Source organism: Mirounga angustirostris, unplaced genomic scaffold (genome assembly GCF_029215605.1).
Source record: "Mirounga angustirostris isolate CCGP_5_RB_7025 unplaced genomic scaffold, mMirAng1.0.hap1 SCAF_4, whole genome shotgun sequence".
Taxonomy (NCBI): domain Eukaryota; kingdom Metazoa; phylum Chordata; class Mammalia; order Carnivora; family Phocidae; genus Mirounga; species Mirounga angustirostris.
The window spans coordinates 173,339,641-173,358,551 of record NW_026991712.1 but is presented as its reverse complement, the minus strand read 5'-3'; the positions used below and the strand labels follow the sequence as shown (position 1 = coordinate 173,358,551).

Here is an 18,911-nt window from a genome sequence, read left to right as displayed (position 1 = left end):
AGCTGATGTTCCTCATGGAGTGCGAGTTCTCCAAGGGCAGGGCACTCACCACTCAAGTTTGTTAGATCTTAACATTTTACCATATTTTCCTCCTATCTTGACACTTTAAAAACTACCATGTCCATTACTTGTTTACTGTATGGTCCGTCCATCTCATCCCATTAGAAAACAGGGGTTCTCGTTTGGGTTGCTCACTGTGGTATTCCCTGTGCCTAGAACAGTCCCTGGAACACAGCAGACCCTAAAAAATAGCTGATGGATGGATGAAAATAAAACATTCTGGGTGGAGTGATGCCCTCTCCGTACCACCTGCAGATTTCAGTCTCCTCCCCTTCTTCCCGGATGTAGCGCCCCTTCTGATCTTGCTGTTTGTCATTACCGTGGTGTTTTCATTTGTTCACTCTGTATTCATGCATCTGCAAACAGCACGTGGTATCACTTTGCACATTTTTAAACTTACATAAAATATATCCTACTCTAGTATCCTCCTTTTTCCCAATACAATGCATATAGTTCTGTATTATTCACTTTAACTTCTGTAGAGTATGCTGCTGCATGAATGTACTTCAGAGTGTGCTAGTGAAACCATGGAGACTAGGGTTGGGCTGCCTCAAAAATGGGGCTCTTTGGGGACGCTTTGGGCAGCTCAGTCGGTTAAGCGCTGCCTTCGGCTCAGGCCATGATCCCGGGGTCCTGGGATCGAGCCCCGGGTGGGGCTCCCTGCTCAGCAGAGAAGCTGCTTCTCCCTCTCCTTCTGCCTCTCCCCCCTGCTTGTGTTCCCTCTCTCAAATAAATAAATAAAATCTTTTTTTATGCATTTGAGTTGAGACACTGTGCCTGGCAGTGAAATTTCTGGGTGGTAAGGTGTGGTCCTTCTCAGATTAACTAGGTACCATCCGGGCTCTCCAGAGTTGTCATTCCAGTTGATACTCCCACCAACTGTGATTCTCGTTGCTATTTCTAATTGATAAGGTCAAATGCTTTCTCCTGCATTTACTGTATATATTTGGGTTTGCTTTTCTGTGAATGAACTGTTCTTATCCTTTGCCTGTTTTTTTCCCTATTCAATTTTTTTTTATGTATTAGAGTTCTTTGTAAGTTCTGGATACTCTTGCTTGTGTTTTGTCTTTTCACATTGTGTTTATGATAACTTCTTGAAAGGCAGAATCGTGTAGTGGTGAATCTGTGACCAGATTGTCTAATTTTGAATCTCAGTTCAACCACTGCCTGGCTGTGTGACCTTAAGAAAGTCACTTACCTAACTCTCTGTGCCTCTGTTTCTGCACCTGTAAAATGGAAATGATAATAGTGCTTGCCTCACAAATTAGTAAGGATTTAGTGAGTTAATATATATAAAGTACATTTGGGGGGGTTTTTTGGGTTTTTTTTATAATATCTAATTCTTTTTTTAAGATTTTATTCATTTATTTGACAGAGATGCAGCAAGAGAAGGAACAAAAGCAGGGGGAGTGGGAGAGGGAGAAGCAGGCTTCCCGGCCGAGCAGGGAGCCCAATGTGGGGCTCGATCCCAGGACCCTGAGATCATGACCTGAGCCAAAGGCAGACGCTTAATGACTGAGCCACCCAGGCGCCCCTATAAAGTACATTTTGTTTGACACATTGTAAGCTCTGTGAGCTATTACTGTTAAATAAAGGGCTTTTTGTTTTGGTTTTGGATCCTGCCAATCAAATTCATCAATACTGTCTTTTTTGTTTGTTCTGTGTGTGTGTGTGTGTGAGTGTGTGTGTGTGATTGTGCTCAGGAAATCCTTTATACAGAGGTTGTAAATGTAGATTTCTGTACTTTCACACACAGAAATATTTTTGGTTATGGTATAAAGAAAGGAATCTAATTTTATTTTTTCCATGTGGATAATCGATCATCCCAGAGCCATTTATGAAATACTTCAATCCTGTCCCCCACTGACCTGCCACCATCTCTGAAACATGCCCGGTTTCTCAACCTACCAACGCCTGCTCTGTAGGTTCTGTTCTGTTAGGGTCTCCCTGAGTTTCGATTCCTTGCCTCTCTGTCCAATCCCACACGCTCTTCCGTGATGAAGGAAGCTCACACATTGAGCACAGGCTATGGCACGGTCCTACAGGAAACAGTCTGCCAGAGAGGCTTGCTATAATCTGACCCCAACCGACTCCATGGGCCCATTTCCTGCCTCTCTTCCCCCCACCCCCTTGCATCTTTATGCCTCATCCCCCTCTCCGTGGCTTTGCACCTGTCATTCCCTTCTGTGAGGCCCTTTCTCTCCTTGTCCACCTGACAAACTTGTGTTCTTCCCTTAAAACCCATGGGCATCTGTAGAGCCTTCTCATTCTCCCCTAGCAAAATTGAGGGCCTCTCCTCTCGCTTGCCGCACACCCCTTCCTGCACTGTAATAGCAATCCACACGGGTCGTACTGGCTTCTTTGTCTGGCTCCGTCCTCGGCGGCAGGTGTCTCCCACACCAGGATCATTCCTTCTTGGCCTTTACGCCCCCACAGCTCTTGGCACCCCGCCTGGCACTGGCAGATTCTCAGGAAATACGTTTTTGAACTTTACATTGTCCTGCAAGTTGAAAGTCTTGGGTTCAAATCTCAGCCCCATTTCCTGAGTCGATTATAACTATGGACAAGTCCCTTCCCCTCTCTGGGTCTCCTGTTGGAGCAGGATGGACTATTTGTAAAGAGTTTACATTTCCATTTGGAGATTTCATTCATTTCCAGCTCTAGAATTTGGGGTTCCCACTAAAGCCATTCTTTGTTCATAATTTCCAAAGATTGGAAACAACCTGAATGTCCCTCAACTGGTGAATGGATAGACAAACTCTGTTATATCCCTACAATGGAATACTTCTCAGCAGTGTAGAAGAACAACTACTGATACATGCAGTAATGTGAATGAATCTCAAATGCATTATGCTGAGTGAAACAAGCCAGACTCAAAAAGCTGCAGTCTGTATAATTCCATTTTCATAACATCCTGGAAAAGGCAGACCGTAGGGACAGAAAACCACTCGGTGGCCGTCTGGGGGTAAGGATGGGGTAGACTTCAGAGGAACAGAAGGGACTTTGGAAGGTGATGGAACAGTCATATATCTTGATTGTGGTCACAGGACTGTGTGCACTTGTCAAAACTTGTAGAACTGTACACCATAAAGAATGACTTTTAATGCACGTAAACTATACCTCCATTTTTTTAAATGAATCTGTTAGAGCCCAAGAGCATTAGGATGTCTCCACCTAGGTGTCAGAGGAGTGACATGAGACGCAAGACTGGGCTCCAGCCACAAGGAGTGGATGGGGGGCTCTCTGGCATTGTTTGTGTGGGAGGGAAGTTGGAAGGGGCTTCCCTTCGAGCATGAGCACAGGGCCACTGGATCAGGGCCAGGGAGGGAGCCCTGGTGGGAGGGCAGCCTGACATCCCCTAACAGGCACCTTATAGCAGGGGCCAGGATATGGGCATCACATTTCCAAGTGCAGAACGAAAGTCAGAGGCTTTAAATGACTTGCTGAAGTCATGGACAGCACATGATGGAGTGGGATTCTAGCTCTGTGCTCTGCACCACCCCACCCCACCTCACCACGTGACTGGGATCTCTGCACCTCTGATTCACAGTCCTCCTCTAAGGCCCAGTCTCATCTCATGCCTGTCTCCAGTCTCAGGATTTATTCCAATAGACCCAAAGGTGGGGTCAGTGTTTCACCTCTAAGCCACTCACCAGCTGCTCACATGTTGACTTGCAGTAGCCACTAGAAACCTCTCCCCTCTCCCATCCCAGCTGGAAAATGCTGGCAAGGGGAGGGTTCAGTAAGAGCCTGACTCCCCCCAAATTCCTCCCCTCCCCAGCTCCTTCCCCAGGTGGTCTACAGTCCCAAGACACTCACCTCCATTCTCCTTCTCACTGCCGACTCTGGTACAACCCTCCTCGTCCAGTCATTCATCCAGAATACAGTTTCCAAGGGTCAGCTGTGTGTTGGGCACAGTGCTATCCCCTGAGGGTGCAGAGCCTTTGGCCAACATCTGTCCCCCATGGAGCCAGCAGGATGGTGGAGTGGCCACATACAAGGGCTCTGGGGTCAAGCAAGCCTCGATGTCGGCTCTGCCCTTACTGACCTTGGACGAATGACTTCACCTCTTTGAGTCTCCGTTTGCGTGTCTGCGTAATGGGAATGACCATTGTTCCTTCACCTCGTAGAAGTTAGGTGAGGGCAAATGAGATAATGCCTGCAAAGCCCCTAGAAAGCTGTTCACTAATTGGTGCTAGTGTAGTGATTTCTCTGGGAGGGAGATGTAAACAGCATGAGCACACAGCTCTCGGTCTCCGAGGGACCCATGAACTCAGCCTCTGGGTTGGGGGAGCGGGGGAAGAAAGCTTCACCGAGCAGGTAGTGGGGATGAATTGGGGGCACTCCAGCCAGGGACCTGGGGACATGAGAAGGAAGGGGAGTAATTTCTGGTTGGTTTTGAGAATTCAGTGGGTTAGTACATGTAAACTACCTGAAACTGTTCTTGGCCTACGGTGCAAACCCTAGATACGTGGTAGTGAGGATGATGAAGGTGATGTGGAATGATTTAGGCCGATACTTGAAGCCAGGCTTCGTGGGGCTGTGCCTCACCTGGGTCTTCATTCTCTCCACAGCGTAGAAGATTCAGCTCCTTGAGGTCTGGTCCACAGCCCCGGAGACCCTGTGAATGGAAAACTGGGTCAGGGGAGTAAAGGCGAAGAGAGGTCCTGGAATCTGGAGAAGAGAGGAGGGGACAGAGATGTGAGAAGACGAGAGGGGGTGAGGACGGGAGGGGGCGAAGCAACCCCCGCCTCCATGAAGCTCCGCCTCAAAGGCAAGGGGAACTGAGCTCAGAAAACCTGCGAGCTTGACCAACTGTGCAGGTCTGCCCGGGTCTGTCATGATTTTAGCGCTGGAAAGTTCCAGGTCCCTCAGTCCTGGGAAAATCAGGACAGGTGGTCATCCTCCCGGCCCTGCCTCCCCTTCCAGCCTCAGAAACAACCCTGTCCGACCCCCAGGCTCTTAGCCCCAACTCACCCTCTTCTGGAAGGCTCAGGAAGGACAGGGCAATTCAGGCCCGGCCATGGCTGGCCAGGGCCTCCAGGAGTCCCCGTGGTCCAGGGGACCGGAATGGCGTCCTGGGCTCCGAGGTGCAGGCTTCACCCAGGCTCCCCAGGGGCTGGCAGATGTAGTGCCGATTACCCCAGCCCTAATCCCTCCACGTGCCCTCCGCCATTAGGATTAGTTCCGGGGGGTCCCTGAGCGGCAGGGAGGGGGGCACATCTGTCAGGGAGCCTGGGCAGCACCGCGTGATCCGAGATGCTCCAGGCTGGAGGGCAAGGGAATGCTCTCTCTGAAAGAGTGTCTGCTACAGGCCTCCCAGAACCATCCATGCCCCCACGCCAGCTCCTCAGCTGCGTCTGCGGCACCTGGGGTTCCAAGGAACACAGTTTGAAGACCACTAGGGTTCGCCCTGATAGTTAAATATTCAGATAACCAGTTCTGTCACTGCTTGTATAGCCCTCTTTGCTTCTTCATCTAAAAATGGGAGTAATTCTATCTTGGTGACCATGAGGATTAAATTGCAGCATGCTGGTAAAGCAGGTGGCCTAGGACCTGGCACCGAGTAAAAACTCCGTAAAGCCCAGCTTCTTGTGATAACGTGGCTTCATGCCGCAACTTCTGCCCAGCCCTGGTGTCAGACATCGGATCCTTCTTGGTGAACATTCTAGGAAGTTACTCTCCATTGAGTTTCACTGACACAAAAAGAGTAAATATATTTGCCTTCCTGGCACTAGATATGGCTGCACATTGGAATTACCTGGAGAGCTTCAAAGAACCACTGGTGTCTGGGCTCCACACGTAGAGAGACTCAGGGGCGTGGTGCCACGGTGATGCCACTCTGTGGTCAGGGCTAGGAACCGCTGCCCCAGACCAGCGTGTCTCCTACTCACTTTAAATGTGTGTAGGAACAGCCTGGGATCAAGTCGAACCTGCAGGCTCGGAGTCAGTGGGTGGAAGCAGGACCTGAGATTCTGCATCTCTAACCAGCTCCCAGGTGATGTCGAGGCCGGTCCGTGGACCACATTTTGAGGAGACAGGCTCCTCTGCAATGCATGGATCACATCAGCTTCCACATCATTATCTCAGTAGGGCCCCACGGTTGCCTCCCGGCCACTCCGTGGTTGGCAGGACTTGAACGATTCTCTCCACTTTGCTGATGCTTAGGGTCCTGTATGTGAAGGGGTGGAAGCAGGCCTTCTGGATCTTAGTCTGAGTCCCCCGTGGCCAAAAATCTGGGCTGGCCCAGAAAAGAGGCTAAATTAGAGCAAGAAGAAGGCCAAGTGATTTTGTCCCAACTCCACATGGTAGGGCCGGGGAAACAGGCTCTGAGGGGGGAGGTGACTTCCCAGGGTCACACAGCAAGCTTAGGGACAGCAGTGGGGCAGGAACCCGCATCTTCTGTACCCAGCCACTTGGTCAGTCTTTGCTGGGCAGCCTGCCGCCAGGTCACAGATTGATTGCCCACAGCCTGCTTAGTGCTTTCTGTGTTACGTCCCTTGGATCTTCAGAACAGTCCCACAAGGCACGTTCTGTTCTGCCCAGGAAGTGGCAGGACTGCGATTTGGACCCAGGAGTCTTCCCAAATACTGGCGCACCCCATCAGACCACGAGGTCCTCTAGGGCGAGGATCACGTCTCACTCTGATTTGTCTCCCAAGCTAGGGCTGAATGTGCGAATCAGTCCGCTTGAGGGATCTTCACCTCTACTGACAAAGACCCTCACCCCCAGGACATCAGCTGCTTTCAGAGCTTCTCCCTCCCCAAAGCAGCCCACCCCCCCAGCCCCGTCTCCAACCCAGACCAGTCTCACCCCTTCTGAAGTTAGTGAGTGGGAATCCACAGCATGTCGTACAGCAAAGTGGCCACACGGTGGCAGCAGAGGCCCGTGTGTAGAATCCTAAGGCCCAGCCTGAGCCGCCTCTGAAGGATCATCTATCCGGGATTGCTTCCCTTCCTCCAGGCATTTGTCCAGGGCTTTCCGTGCATGAACAAAGATAATCCCCACAACAGCCCCGTGAGGGAGGAGTTACTCATCCTCTTTATACATGAGAGATCCTATTCATCTTTTACATAAATAACCTTCCATTGACTGCCCACTGCTCTTTGGAAAAATCAAAATTGGACCCTTGAGTCAGACTGCTGGGGTTCAAATCCCAGCTCCACCACTTCTGTGCCTTTGGTTGGGTTTCTTGGCTTCTCTTGGACCTCAGTGTGCTGGTCGGTTAAGAGAATAATAAGATAGAGGCTACCCCCTTGGGGTTCCATTAGCTAAGCACGTGTAAGCCAGAGTGATGACCGTCCCCCCTGTTGCAGCTCCTCATGCTCCCCACTCAGGCCCTGGCTGCTGGTCTCTTCCCCTTTCTTCATCCCCCATTCGCCCTGCCTCCCCCACCCATCCCTTCCGCCCTCTTCTTTCCATTGTTCTCCCTCCAGTTTCAGTTGTTCCCATGATCCCAACACTCCCTGGAGGCGTCTTCTGATGTCTCTTCTCTGAGGATCATGTTCGGGTTTTTAGAACTAGGAGCAGGACTTGTTACACAGAAGGCTCCGAAGTTCAAGCGGACTGTGGTTGAGGGACTGCTGCTGCCTTCTGTCTGCACCCGTCCTGAAACTCTCTCTCCTGCGGTCGACCTCTCCGTGTGGCTTGCTCCCCAGATTATTTGGAGGTCACTCTCTTGTCTCCAGATCCACTCCAGACCATCCCCAGAGACAGAAAACGATTGTCCCTACCCTCAGCATCAGGATTGCTTAGAATGGAGAAAGTGGCCAAAAAGATGTCAAGGACAAACGAAACTCAAAAGAGATCTCTCCCAAAGGATCTGTGAAGATACTTAGCATTTCTCCCCGGTTAGGCTCGGATTGATTAATCCATCTGTCTGCTCACTTACCCATTGAGTCACCCGACAGACACTTACCGAGGATCTGCCATTCGCCAGATCTTACGCTCGGGTCTGGGGGAGGACATAGGGCAAGACAGACATAGCAACAAGCACTCATTGTCAACATATATGTATTTTTTAAGTTTATATGTTTAAGTAATCTTTACACCCCACTTGGGGCTCGAACTCATGACCCAAAATCAAGCGTCACAGGCTCTTCCAGCTAAGCCAGCCAGGCGCCCCAGCATGTATTTGTGGAGCACCTACTAGGTGCTGGACACTGTTCTAGGTGCTTGAACTAGCTCTGTGAACAAGACAGATCCCTGACCTTGCAGAGCTTCCATTCTAGCAGAGGCAGCAGAGGGAGTAAGAGCATGTTAGACAGTGTTGCATGCTATGGAAAATAACTAGAGCTGGGCTGGGGGTTACAGTGTTAAATTGGGAGGTCAGGATGGCCCCACTGAGAAAAAAACATCTAGCAAATCACCCAAAGGAAGTAAGGGAGTTAGGTATATGGCCAGCAAAGGAAGAGTCTCTGGTAGGGGGACATCCAATGCAAAGGCCTCTCGGAGCATGAGAGTGTGCCAGGGTGCCAAGGGAAAAGCAAGGAGGCAGGAGGCTGGAACGGACTGAGGGGCAGGTCAGCCGGCCAGGTGGGAAAGGTAATCGGGGACCAGGTCATGGGGAACCTCATAGGCTGCAGGAAGGACTTTGGTTCTCACTCTGAGCGACATGGGAGCCCTTGCAGGGTGTGGAGCAGAGGAGTGGCAGGACCTGACTCACATTTTTAAAGGACCGCTCAGGCTTTTGTGTTGAGGGCCGACTAGAGGGCCAGGGTAGGGGCGGGGAGGCCAGGGGCTCTGTTCGGAAGCAGCCGTGGAGGCGCCTAGAGTCCCAGACTCTAGACATGCTTTGAAGGTGGAGCCAGTAGGACCCGTTGGTGAATTAGAGCCGAAGAAGAGAGAAAGAGAGGACTCAGGAATGGCTCCAGAGGTTTTGGCCTAAACCACCGGAAGAGGGAAGCCTGCGTGTGGGAGGGGTTTGGAGCGGGGGGCGGGGAGACAGAGTTCAGGACTGTTGTTAATTCCGAGATGTTTGAGTGAAAGTGTGGAAGTAGGCAATGGGCCATTTGAATCTGCAACTTAGAGGTCTGTATCAAAGATATAATTTAGAAAATCATTGGCGTTAGAAAACAGTAGAGAATATTTAAAGCCATCACCAGGGAGTGAAATGAAGTGACGAAGGATCTGAGCCCTGGACCCCAAGGTCCAGGAGCTGTGAGCGCGGGATGAAGGCAAAGACCACAAAGTCATGCATCGTAGGTGCAAATCAGGCTTCACCGGGGAACCTAGATGCGGCGGGTCAGCAGTTAATGAGGTGCTGGTGCGTCCTGCAGTCTTTCATGTCACATGGAGAGAGGTTCAAGGGTCAGGGCATAGCCAGAAACATCCTGGTGTGTGTTCCAGAAGACCTCCCTCCGGTCAACTACTCTACTATTTAGACAGCGTGAGGTCAGCCTTGCAAGTCAAGAAAAGCTGGTCTGAGCTCAGGCCCCAGGGAAAATGCTTGCAGGGCTGAGGCACCTGAAGACCCTGAGGGGAGTGGAGACCTTGTGCAATCATTTCTGCTTTGGGGAAGGGAGTCCCTCCTGAGCCCACCTGCTGTCACCTCATTGCTAAAACCTGGAGTGAGCCCCCAGGGTCTTCCCATACAATCCAGATTGTTTTTCCAAGGTCTATCCCCTGACCTAGAGCTCATCAAACACAAGCCTGCGCACTCAGGATGGAGATCAATAAGAGTGTAATAAACAATAGGGGTAGAAATCAGCTGGGCTCCTAAGGGGATTTCCAGCAGCTGTTGGCAATGCCGGGGAGACACCGGAGGGGGAGGGAAGCCTGGAGTGGCGGTACAAAGCCCATGGTGGAGGCCTGAGCCATCTGGCCATGGAGTCCATACCAGGCTCGAGGACCTATATATATATATACCCAGTCGGATATGAAAGGCACTGCTCAGTATTCTGCCAATGAGCCTCAACACTACCTGAGCAAGGGATGGGAACATGGTTGTGGAGGCCCATGAAACAGCTGTCGGTGGCTATGACCAGCTGGAAGCAATGTCCTTGCCATTGTCAGAGGGTGAGTCACTGATAAGTCTCCTGTAGCTGGGGATGGTGGGCTGGGGTAAGGGTGATGGTGTGTTCAGTCCGTGGTAGGTTCGTGCTGTGGGCCCTGGCCTGGGCAGCTGCTAGAGGCTGTTCAGCATTGCCTGTCCAGATCTGGAAGAGAAGGCAAGTTTATTTAGCCCTCCATCCTGGTCTGTTTCCCGAGATTTCTTGCCTCTGTTCTTGCTAGATCATCACCTGTGGACTGCCATGCGCCTGGGATGAGCCAGAAGATTTGTCCTTTCCCAGAGCCTTGATCTCCATGAACACCCAGGAGTCAGCATTCTGCCTGACACATCAGGTGTACCCTTCCCTTTCCTAGCTGCCCACAGAAGATGATGAGGGAGCTCTGATGTCATTGCACATTGAGCAAGCCATACCGAAGCTCCCTTGTACCCACCACCTGCAGGGGCAAGTGTGGAAGAGCAAGTGAATTCCATACCTTGAGCGAGCCACGCCAAAGCTCCCTTGTACCCACCACCTGCAGGGGCAAGTGTGGAAGAGCAAGTGAATTCCACATTAACAGGGCCCACAACTGGGAGCCAGTGGCTGTGAACAGAGTTCCATTGTCAGGTTGTATCCTATCGGGACATTTTGGCACATGGCAAAGGTGCTCATCAGAACCTTAGGAGGCTACCTTGGTGAAGAGAGTAGCCAACCCACATCCTCGATCAGGTCTATGGTGGTCAGAATCCACTGCCAGCAATTGGTCAGATGCCCCAAGTTGTTGCACTATACCTTGAGCTGAAGGCCAGCATTTCTGGCAAGTAAGACGTAGTCTGTGAGTCAGTGACTTTGTAGGTCAAGTGGATCCTCACTGGGCCACCTCAGACCTCCATGACTGTTTTGTTACTGGTAGGTCTAGGCACGGATCTAGTGCACCAAGTGGATGGGCTAGATAGTTCTGACCAGTTTTTCTGTCCAGAGGCTCTGTCAAGATGCACTGCTTTATTGTGAGCTTGTTCACATATCACATACCTTTGGACTTTGTGGCTGAATTGCTTTATCTGTTTCCACAGCAGAGGTTACCATATGGAGATTCTCCTAACAGTCTAGTTCTGGGTGGTCCCATGGGCTGGCCATACAGCAAGACCATTAGCAATGGCCCATGAAGCTATGTGAAAGGGAGGGACTCCCTTCCCCAAAGCAGAAATGATTGCACAAGGTCTCCACTCCCCTCAGGGTCTTCAGGTGCCTCAGCCCTGCAAGCATTTTCCCTGAGGCCTGAGCTCAGATCAGCTTTTCTTGACTTGCAAGGCTGACCTCACGCTGTCTTAAGCAGCATCTAAAGAGAGTGCAGTCCCCTGGGCTGGAAAACTGGGGGGATGCTACCACCCCTGGTTCCAAAGAAAACCTGGAAGAAGAAGGTCCTGTCGAGAGAGCCTCCCTGAGAGGAGTGGCCCCCTGTGAAGGAACCCAGCCAGCCCTAAAGCAGCCTGAGGCAACCCCAGTGGACTTGGAGAGGCAAGGAGAAGACACCTGACCCACAAGGGAGGCTTGGGATTTTAAGTAGGGAGGTCATGGGAGGAAAGACCCGAGGGGGTGTGGTAGCTCACCTAATCCTCACGACACGCAATGAGGGTGGTAGTGCTACTCTCCCCCTTTGACAGTTGAGCAAACCGAGGTCCAGTGAGAATAAACAACTTGGAATTGTCTAAGAGCACACAGCTGGGAGTGGATAGAGGTGGGATTTAAAGCTAGGCCGTTAGGCACCAGAGATCCTGCTCTTAAAAAAAAAAAAAATAGGGTATAGGGGAGTTATCGTAAAAGGAGGGCACGGAGAAGATGTCAGGACACATAAGACTGTGATCAACAATCAGAGATGCTATTATGAAGCACTGACTGACTATATACCAGCCCCAGTGCTGGGTGCCATGGGGGTGGGCAGTTGACAGATGAACAAGATGCCGTGCTTGCAGGGTTTATAGGGTTTATAATCTAGTTGGAGGATTGGGAGGGAATATAGAAATGTGTGCAAATCAAATCCCAGCGGATTGTGATACATTCCACTGCCGAACTGAAGATAAAATGCTGGGAGCCCACCAAGGACAGAGACTATTCCCAGGTGGGTTAGGGAAGCGTTCTGGAGGTGTAGTTTAGGAAGCACTAAAGAAGTGTAATAGTACAAGGGGGAAGATAAGGGATTCCAGGGAAAGAAACCACAGGAGCAAAGATGTGGATGCATTTGGGGGATGACCAGCCATCTGGTTTGATTAGAGATGATTTTAGGTGGGGCCCAACAAGGCACTAAGCCACGCCGGATCCCACGGCAAGGTAGTGGTTTCCTTCTAGTTCTCCTTATGGAGAAAAACCTTAGTTTGGTGTTAGCATATCTCTCAAACACTAATACTTACTAATTTCTCTTTTTAACCCCAAATTCCCAGGCTCAGACACTTCCAGTGGGCAACCAAGCTCTGGTTGGAACTTCAGTAACATTGTTGTGTCTCCACTTGTCGTCGTCTTCTTTTTTTTAATTTTTTTTGACAGTTTCTACTTCAGCCAAATGATACAGCTTTTTAGTATACAGTTAATTATTTTTATTATGACTTTCTTTCACAGATACATTTATTTAAGGAAACAAGTCAGTTTAAAGGGACAACATTAAGGGGCGCCTGGTGGCTCAGTCGTTAAGCGTCTGCCTTTGGCTCAGGTCATGATCCCAGGGTCCTGGGATCGAGCCCCACATCGAGCTCCCTGCTCCACAGGAGGCCTGCTTCTCCCTCTCCCACTCCCCCTGCTTGTGTTCCCTCTCTCGCTGTCTCTCTCTGTCGAATAAATAAAATCTTTTAAAAAATATTTTAAAAAAATAAAATATTAACTCACTGTCATTTAAAAAATAAAAGGGACAATATTGAGCTAAAAATATTCAGGTGGCTCATGGCTCTGGCAAAAATCACAAAGGGGGTACCCGATGACTGGTGTTTGGGATACTCTGGCACAAGGTATAAAGCACATGAGGGAGAGTAAGGGGCGGAAAACAAGCCTGGAAAAGGGGTCAGATCATGGAGGGGCTAAACACCATGGTAAGGAGTGTGACCTTTATTCCATCAACCACAGTGAGGCGTAGTTTCAAGAAGAGGCAGTGAACTTGCCCGCTTGGCAGAACTTGGCTCTGGCCTCTGAGCAGAGGGAAAGGGGAAGACTGGGAGCTGGGGCAGCTCAGGGGAGGCCATTGTAAGACTCAAGGTGAACAGGTAGAGGGCTCTGGACTAGGGTTAAGGTGGACAACTGAAAGAGAAGGAGGAGCCAGGTTCTGGCCGCCCCCTCAGGCTGTTCTTAGAGCACTACGTGGCTGACGGGGTGAGTACAGATTTCTTTCCCAAAGGCGATTGGCCTTTCAGCCTCCAATCCTGCTCTCCAGTGTGATTTACTAAGAAAATTCAATAGTCTCTGACTGGGTTTTACTGAGGAAAGGTAACATCCAAAGAGGCCAGCCCACCCCAGTCTCTCTGACCTCATTAGGGGGAGTTAGAAGTACAGTCAGAGATGATGGAGAAAACTGAATCATGTCTCCTTATTCTGTGTTTCCTCATGGGAAAAGTCCGCTGCCGGCTTGACCTCTTGCGGTGACTCATTCTATTCCATACAACGAACATCTGATTTTCTAAGACCTTCAGCTTCATTTCACTGAACATAAGCCGTTCAAGGATCTTGTCCTGGAGGGCAAAGCAGGCGTGCAGTCTCTCTATTTCTTTCGTGTTCAAGACGTAGCTGTTGGGTTTGGCTTCAGGAGGCTTTGGTTTCTCTGCCTCTTCCTAGACCCCCCACCCCCAAAAAGGAAACATTAATTAATAGTGATTTATACACGTCCCGTTAATCAATCCTCACAACCAGCCTGCAAGAAGAGCATCTTTGCCACATCTTGTGAGTGAGAGAGTTGGGGTCCAGTGAGGAAAGGCCCTCTTCTCAGTTTGGGAACCCCTAAACTCCTAGGACCCATACTTGTCTTTGGTTCCTAGGAATAAATGAAATGGCCTGCTCATCTGCACTCCCAGGAGACATAAAGCACTTAACCCAGATAGATCTGTCTCCGGAGCGTGTGTTTCTCTCAGTGTGCCCGAGATTGTTTTCAGGCCTCATAAAATCACCACCTGCCAAGTTTCCTGTGGTCTCATGATACACTCTGATCTCTATAATCCTCATCTGCCTCTATGCAATTAATAATACTTAATTTTTTTTTTTTTCTTTTTGGAGTCAGCTACAAATTCCTCATCCTTAAAACCATTTTAAATATTTCAGACATGCAGGGGCACCTGGGTGGCTTAGTCGGTTAAGTGTCTGCCTTCGGCTCAGGACATGATCCCAGCGTCCTGGGATCGAGCCCCGGCTTTGGGCTCCCGGCTCATCAGGGAGTCTGCTTCTCCAGCTCTCCCTCTGTCTCTGCCCCTTCCCATGCTTGTGCTCTCTCTCTCTCTCTCAAATAAATAAATAAATGAAATCTTTAAAAAATATGTTTCAGACATGCAAAAATAAAAGTGAATATTACAGCAAATACCCATGTTCCCATACCAGCATGAGAAATAAAATATGACAAATATAACTGGAGTCCCCCATGGGTCCCTCTCATAGAGTTCCCTCCCTCTCTGAACCTCATCTCAACTGCAATCCTGAATTCAGAATTTATTTTTTCCATATATTTCTTTACACCAGTGGTTCTCAATGGGAGGCTATTTTGCCTTCCCCAATGGACATTCGGCAATGTCTGGAGACATTGTTGGTTGTCACAAAAGGGGGGCAAGAGGTGCTCTTGGCATCTGTGGATAGAAGCTAAGGATGCTGCTAAACATCCTACAGCACACAGGACAGGCCCTCACGATTAAGAATTATCCCACTCAAAATATCAAACAGGCAGAGGTTGAGAGATCCAACCTTAATACATTTTCACTACAGTCACAAACAAGACAAGGTATTGTTTCATGTGTGGTTTTTTTTTTTTTAACTTTACATAAAAGTTGTCATAATCTGGGTGCATTTCTGCTGTCTTCATTATGCCATTCTAGAGATGTGTCTGTGTTCCACAGGTATCTTTTGTTCATCCATTTAAAATTTTTCCACCTTCACGTAGTTGTTACTGTTGCCAAACCATGTTGACATCAAACATGAAGCAGGAGAGTCTGGGATGGTACCTATTTTTTTTTTTTAAACAAGTTTTCTCTCTTTTTTTCTTTTTACTGAAGTATAATTAGTATACAGTGTTATATTAGTCTCGGATATACAACACAGTGATTCTATGATTGTCTACATTTTTCAGTGCTCATCCAGATAAGTGTACTCTTTTTTTTTTTAAGATTTTATTTCTTTATTTGACAGAGAGAGAGATAGCGAGAGCAGGAACACAAGCAGGGGGAGTGGGAGAGGGAGAAGCAGGCTTCCTGTGGAATAGGGAGCCCGACGCGGGGCTCAATCCCAGGACCTTGGGATCATGACTTGAACCGAAGGCAGACGCTTAACGACTGAGCCACCCGGGCGCCCCAGATGAGTGTACTCTTAATCTCCTTTATCTGTTTCACTCCTTCCCCACCTACCTCCCCTCTGGCAACCACCAGTTTGTTCTCTGTGGGTTTTTTTGTTTTTGTTTTTGTTTTTGTCTAGGGATGGTCCCTGTTTTCCAGCCCAGGCAACTGAAGCCTTGTGAAGGAAGTGCTTTGTCCTCCATCATCCAAGTGGGAATTATAGAACAAGGGCTTAGACTAGAGCTGTGGATTTTTCAGTCTTGCCCCATTATCCTGACATCTTCCCTGGTCCCCATATCCCCAGTCAAGCTGTAAATATCCCATCATCCTTAGCTGAAGCTAAGGCCCCTCTTGCTCACCTGCCGGGGCTCTGGGGGGGTGGGCTTGAATTCATGCTTGACCAGCCAGTTGCTAAGCAACAGCAGAAGGAATAGGAACCCAAACAAGGCTGGCTTATAGCTGATCAACCAAGCCACCAATGCTCCTATGGTGCCCGAGGAAGCAAGTATCCCATGGAGATTCCTAAAAAGAGACATAAGTTCCCCCAGCATTATGGCTTGGAGGCACCCAGGCCCCAAGACCCTGCGTTGGTGACCCCTCTAGGACAGTTGCCCGCCATGACAGGAGCCATGGCCGCCCCCTCCTCCGAGTCATAACCAGCCACCCTCTCCCAGCTGTCACATAACAATATTAACTACTCCTGTCTTGAGCAGCCACTATGTGCCAGACTTTGACAGGCAGTTTGTAAGCAACATATCATGATGTCCTCACAACAGCCAGGTGATGTCGGCCTTAGTGATACCTCATTTATTCAACAGTACTTCCAGGCCTAGCCACTGGGAATAAAATGGCCAGCAGCATAGAGCCCCTACCCTCATGGTGAGGGAGACTGCAAAGAAAAGTTACCCGAGATCTGGAAATAAGGCAAAGAGATTCCTCTGAGCTTGTTTACACAGTCATATCAGAATATTGTCCGGCTGGTCCACCTGCTGGTCATCTGCTGCTTTAGGGGAAGGTAACTTTGACAATACTGTTTAATATTGATTAGGGTCCTGACTCTGTAAAGTCAGATGTTAACTTTTTAAAAGTTGGATAAGTTGTTCCAGCAATTACACTTCTGGGTATATATCCAAAATAAATGAAAACTGGGTCTTTTTTTTTTTTTTAAGATTTTATTTATTTATTTGACAGAGAGTGAGAGATCACAAGCAGGGGAAGTGGGAGAGGGAGAAGCAGTCTCCCCACTGAGCAGGGAGCCTGATGCGGGGCTCGATCCCAGGACCCTGGGATCATGACCTGAGCTGAAGGCAGACGCTTAACCGACTGAGCCACCCAGGCGCCCCTGAAAGCTGGGTCTTACAGAGCTATTTGTACACCCATGTTCATAGCAACATTATTCACAATAGCTAGAAGGTGGAAGCAAACCCAAAATCCAACAACAGATGAATGGATAAACAAAATGCTGTATACACATACAATGGAATTGTTCAGCCTTAAAAAAGGAAGGAAATTCAGAAACCCCCGAGGGCTGTTGCCGCGTTCTCCTTTCCTACCAACCATAAGACGTGAAACTGCTGCCAAGATGCAGATTTTCATGAAAACCCTTCTGGGAAAGACCATCACTCTTTGAGGGTTGAACCCTCAAATACAATAGAAAATGTAAAAGCCGAGACCCAGGATCAGGAAGGAATTCCTCCCGATCAGCAGAGACTGATCTTCACTGGCAAGCAACTGGAAGGTGGACATACTTTGTCTGACTCCAACATTCAAAAGGAGTCTACTCTTCATCTCGTGTTGAGACTTCCTGGTGGTGCTAAGAAAAGGCAGAAGTTTTACGCCACTCCCAGGAAGAATAAGCATAAGAGAAAGAAGGTTAAGCTTGACATCCTGAAATATTCTCTAAGGTGGATGAGAAGGGCAACATCAGTCACTTTCAGACAAATGTGGCGCTGGTTCTTATGACTAGCCACTTTAACAGATGCTGTGGCAAATGTCTGACTTACCGCTTCGACAGACCAGGGTACAAGTGATTGTATACGGATTGATACAAGACGTGAACTAACATTACAAAAAAAAAAAAAAAGAGGAAGGAAATTCTGACATACGCTACAACATGGGTAAACTTTGAGGTGATTATGCTCAGTGAAAGAAGCCAGTCCCCAAAACACGAAAGTCATCTGATTCCACTTATATAAGATACCCAGAGTAGTTAAATTTATACAGACAGAAAGCAGCATGGTGGTTGCCAGGAGCTAGGAGGCAGGGAGAAATGACAAGTTGTGGTTTAATGGGCATGGAATTTTATAAGATGAAGAGAGTTCTGGAGACTGTACAACCATGAGCATATAATTAACCCTAGCGAACTGTACACTTAAAAATGGTTAAGGTGATAAATTTTATGTTATGTTTTTTACTACAATTTTTAACAATTAAATTAGTTATTTCCAGGAAAAAAATGGGTAAGTTGCAAATGATTTTTTTTTCCAAATAGAAGCAAGTTAGTTGTGTCTGATAGAAAAGATAACCTCAAAGTCTACAGTTTTATGGACTTGGAAGACATTAAAACCATTTGTTTCTTATTTAACTTTGCAATTTTATTCCAGCATTCTCTTTTCCACTGACTAGTGACTATATATCAGCTTTTCATGTTTTCCTTTGAACCAGCATTGTCATCTTACTGGTTCTCTAATGAATTAAATAAATCTTTGACATATGCTCACTATTTTGTATGGGAGTTCTTCATGTTCAATTGTCTATTTTAATGGCTATGTCTAATATATCCAATTAGTGGCTACTTATTGGGCCTTTAGGTTAATTCTTCTTTATTGCTATTATATATAAGTTGAGGTAAACAGTATTAAAGTTAAATCTCTGTACACATGCTTAAACAGTTTCCTAGAATGTCCTCTGGAAAGTGGAATTGCTGGATTAAAGGATATACATATTTTAAAAATCTAATTTTAAGTTTAATCAAATTATTAAATGTGCAAACCAGTCAGAACTAAAGAGTTTAAAACAAGCAATCTTTGCTCTATCTCCCCCTTTCCATCCTCAAGTTATATGACTCAGACAACTCGTTCCAACTTTTTAACTGTTTCTTCTGGTATGTATCTTGATATATCTAAATTGTATGCTTGTACTGTTATTTCTTGATTTCTCAATTTTGACATTCTATATTATCTTTTTATGATGGAAGATGAGGATTTAGCTCCCATGCAGAATCTCCCCCATTCCCATTTCGTCCCTGCTTCTGTAAACCCCTCTCATTCCTCTCCTCCACACACTTTCTCTTTCTTCCATTCTCTCAATATAATTCTATCCCTTTGGTTAAAACAACATTAATGCTTATGTTACT

The 18,911-nt window shown here is 48.1% G+C and overlaps 1 protein-coding gene and 1 pseudogene across 1 annotated transcript; one reads left to right on the top strand and one right to left on the bottom strand.

Annotated features, from left to right (window-relative positions):
* Positions 1 to 12,938: 12,938 nt before the first annotated feature.
* TEX46 (testis expressed 46) lies at positions 12,939 to 16,392 on the bottom strand. The gene is made up of 2 exons (XM_045899143.3): positions 15,916 to 16,392; positions 12,939 to 13,759 (listed from the first exon to the last, which is right to left on the bottom strand). Exons 1-2 carry the CDS (start codon positions 16,105 to 16,107, stop codon positions 13,562 to 13,564), a joined length of 390 nt encoding a protein of 129 aa, XP_045755099.1. The 5' UTR covers positions 16,108 to 16,392; the 3' UTR covers positions 12,939 to 13,561.
* A 746-nt stretch (positions 16,393 to 17,138) lies between these two features.
* Positions 17,139 to 17,586, top strand: LOC123859980 (ubiquitin-like; annotated as a pseudogene).
* Positions 17,587 to 18,911: the final 1,325 nt, after the last annotated feature.

What these genes read in the sequence shown, in the direction of transcription:
- TEX46 (XM_045899143.3), bottom strand. Translation starts at nt 16,107, where the DNA reads ATGCTGGGGGAACTTATGTCTCTTTTTAGGAATCTCCATGGGATACTT. An exon ending in CCCCCCCAGAGCCCCGGCAG is followed by an intron (nt 13,760 to 15,915) that starts GTGAGCAAGAGG and finishes TTTGCCCTCCAG; the next exon opens with GACAAGATCCTTGAACGGCT.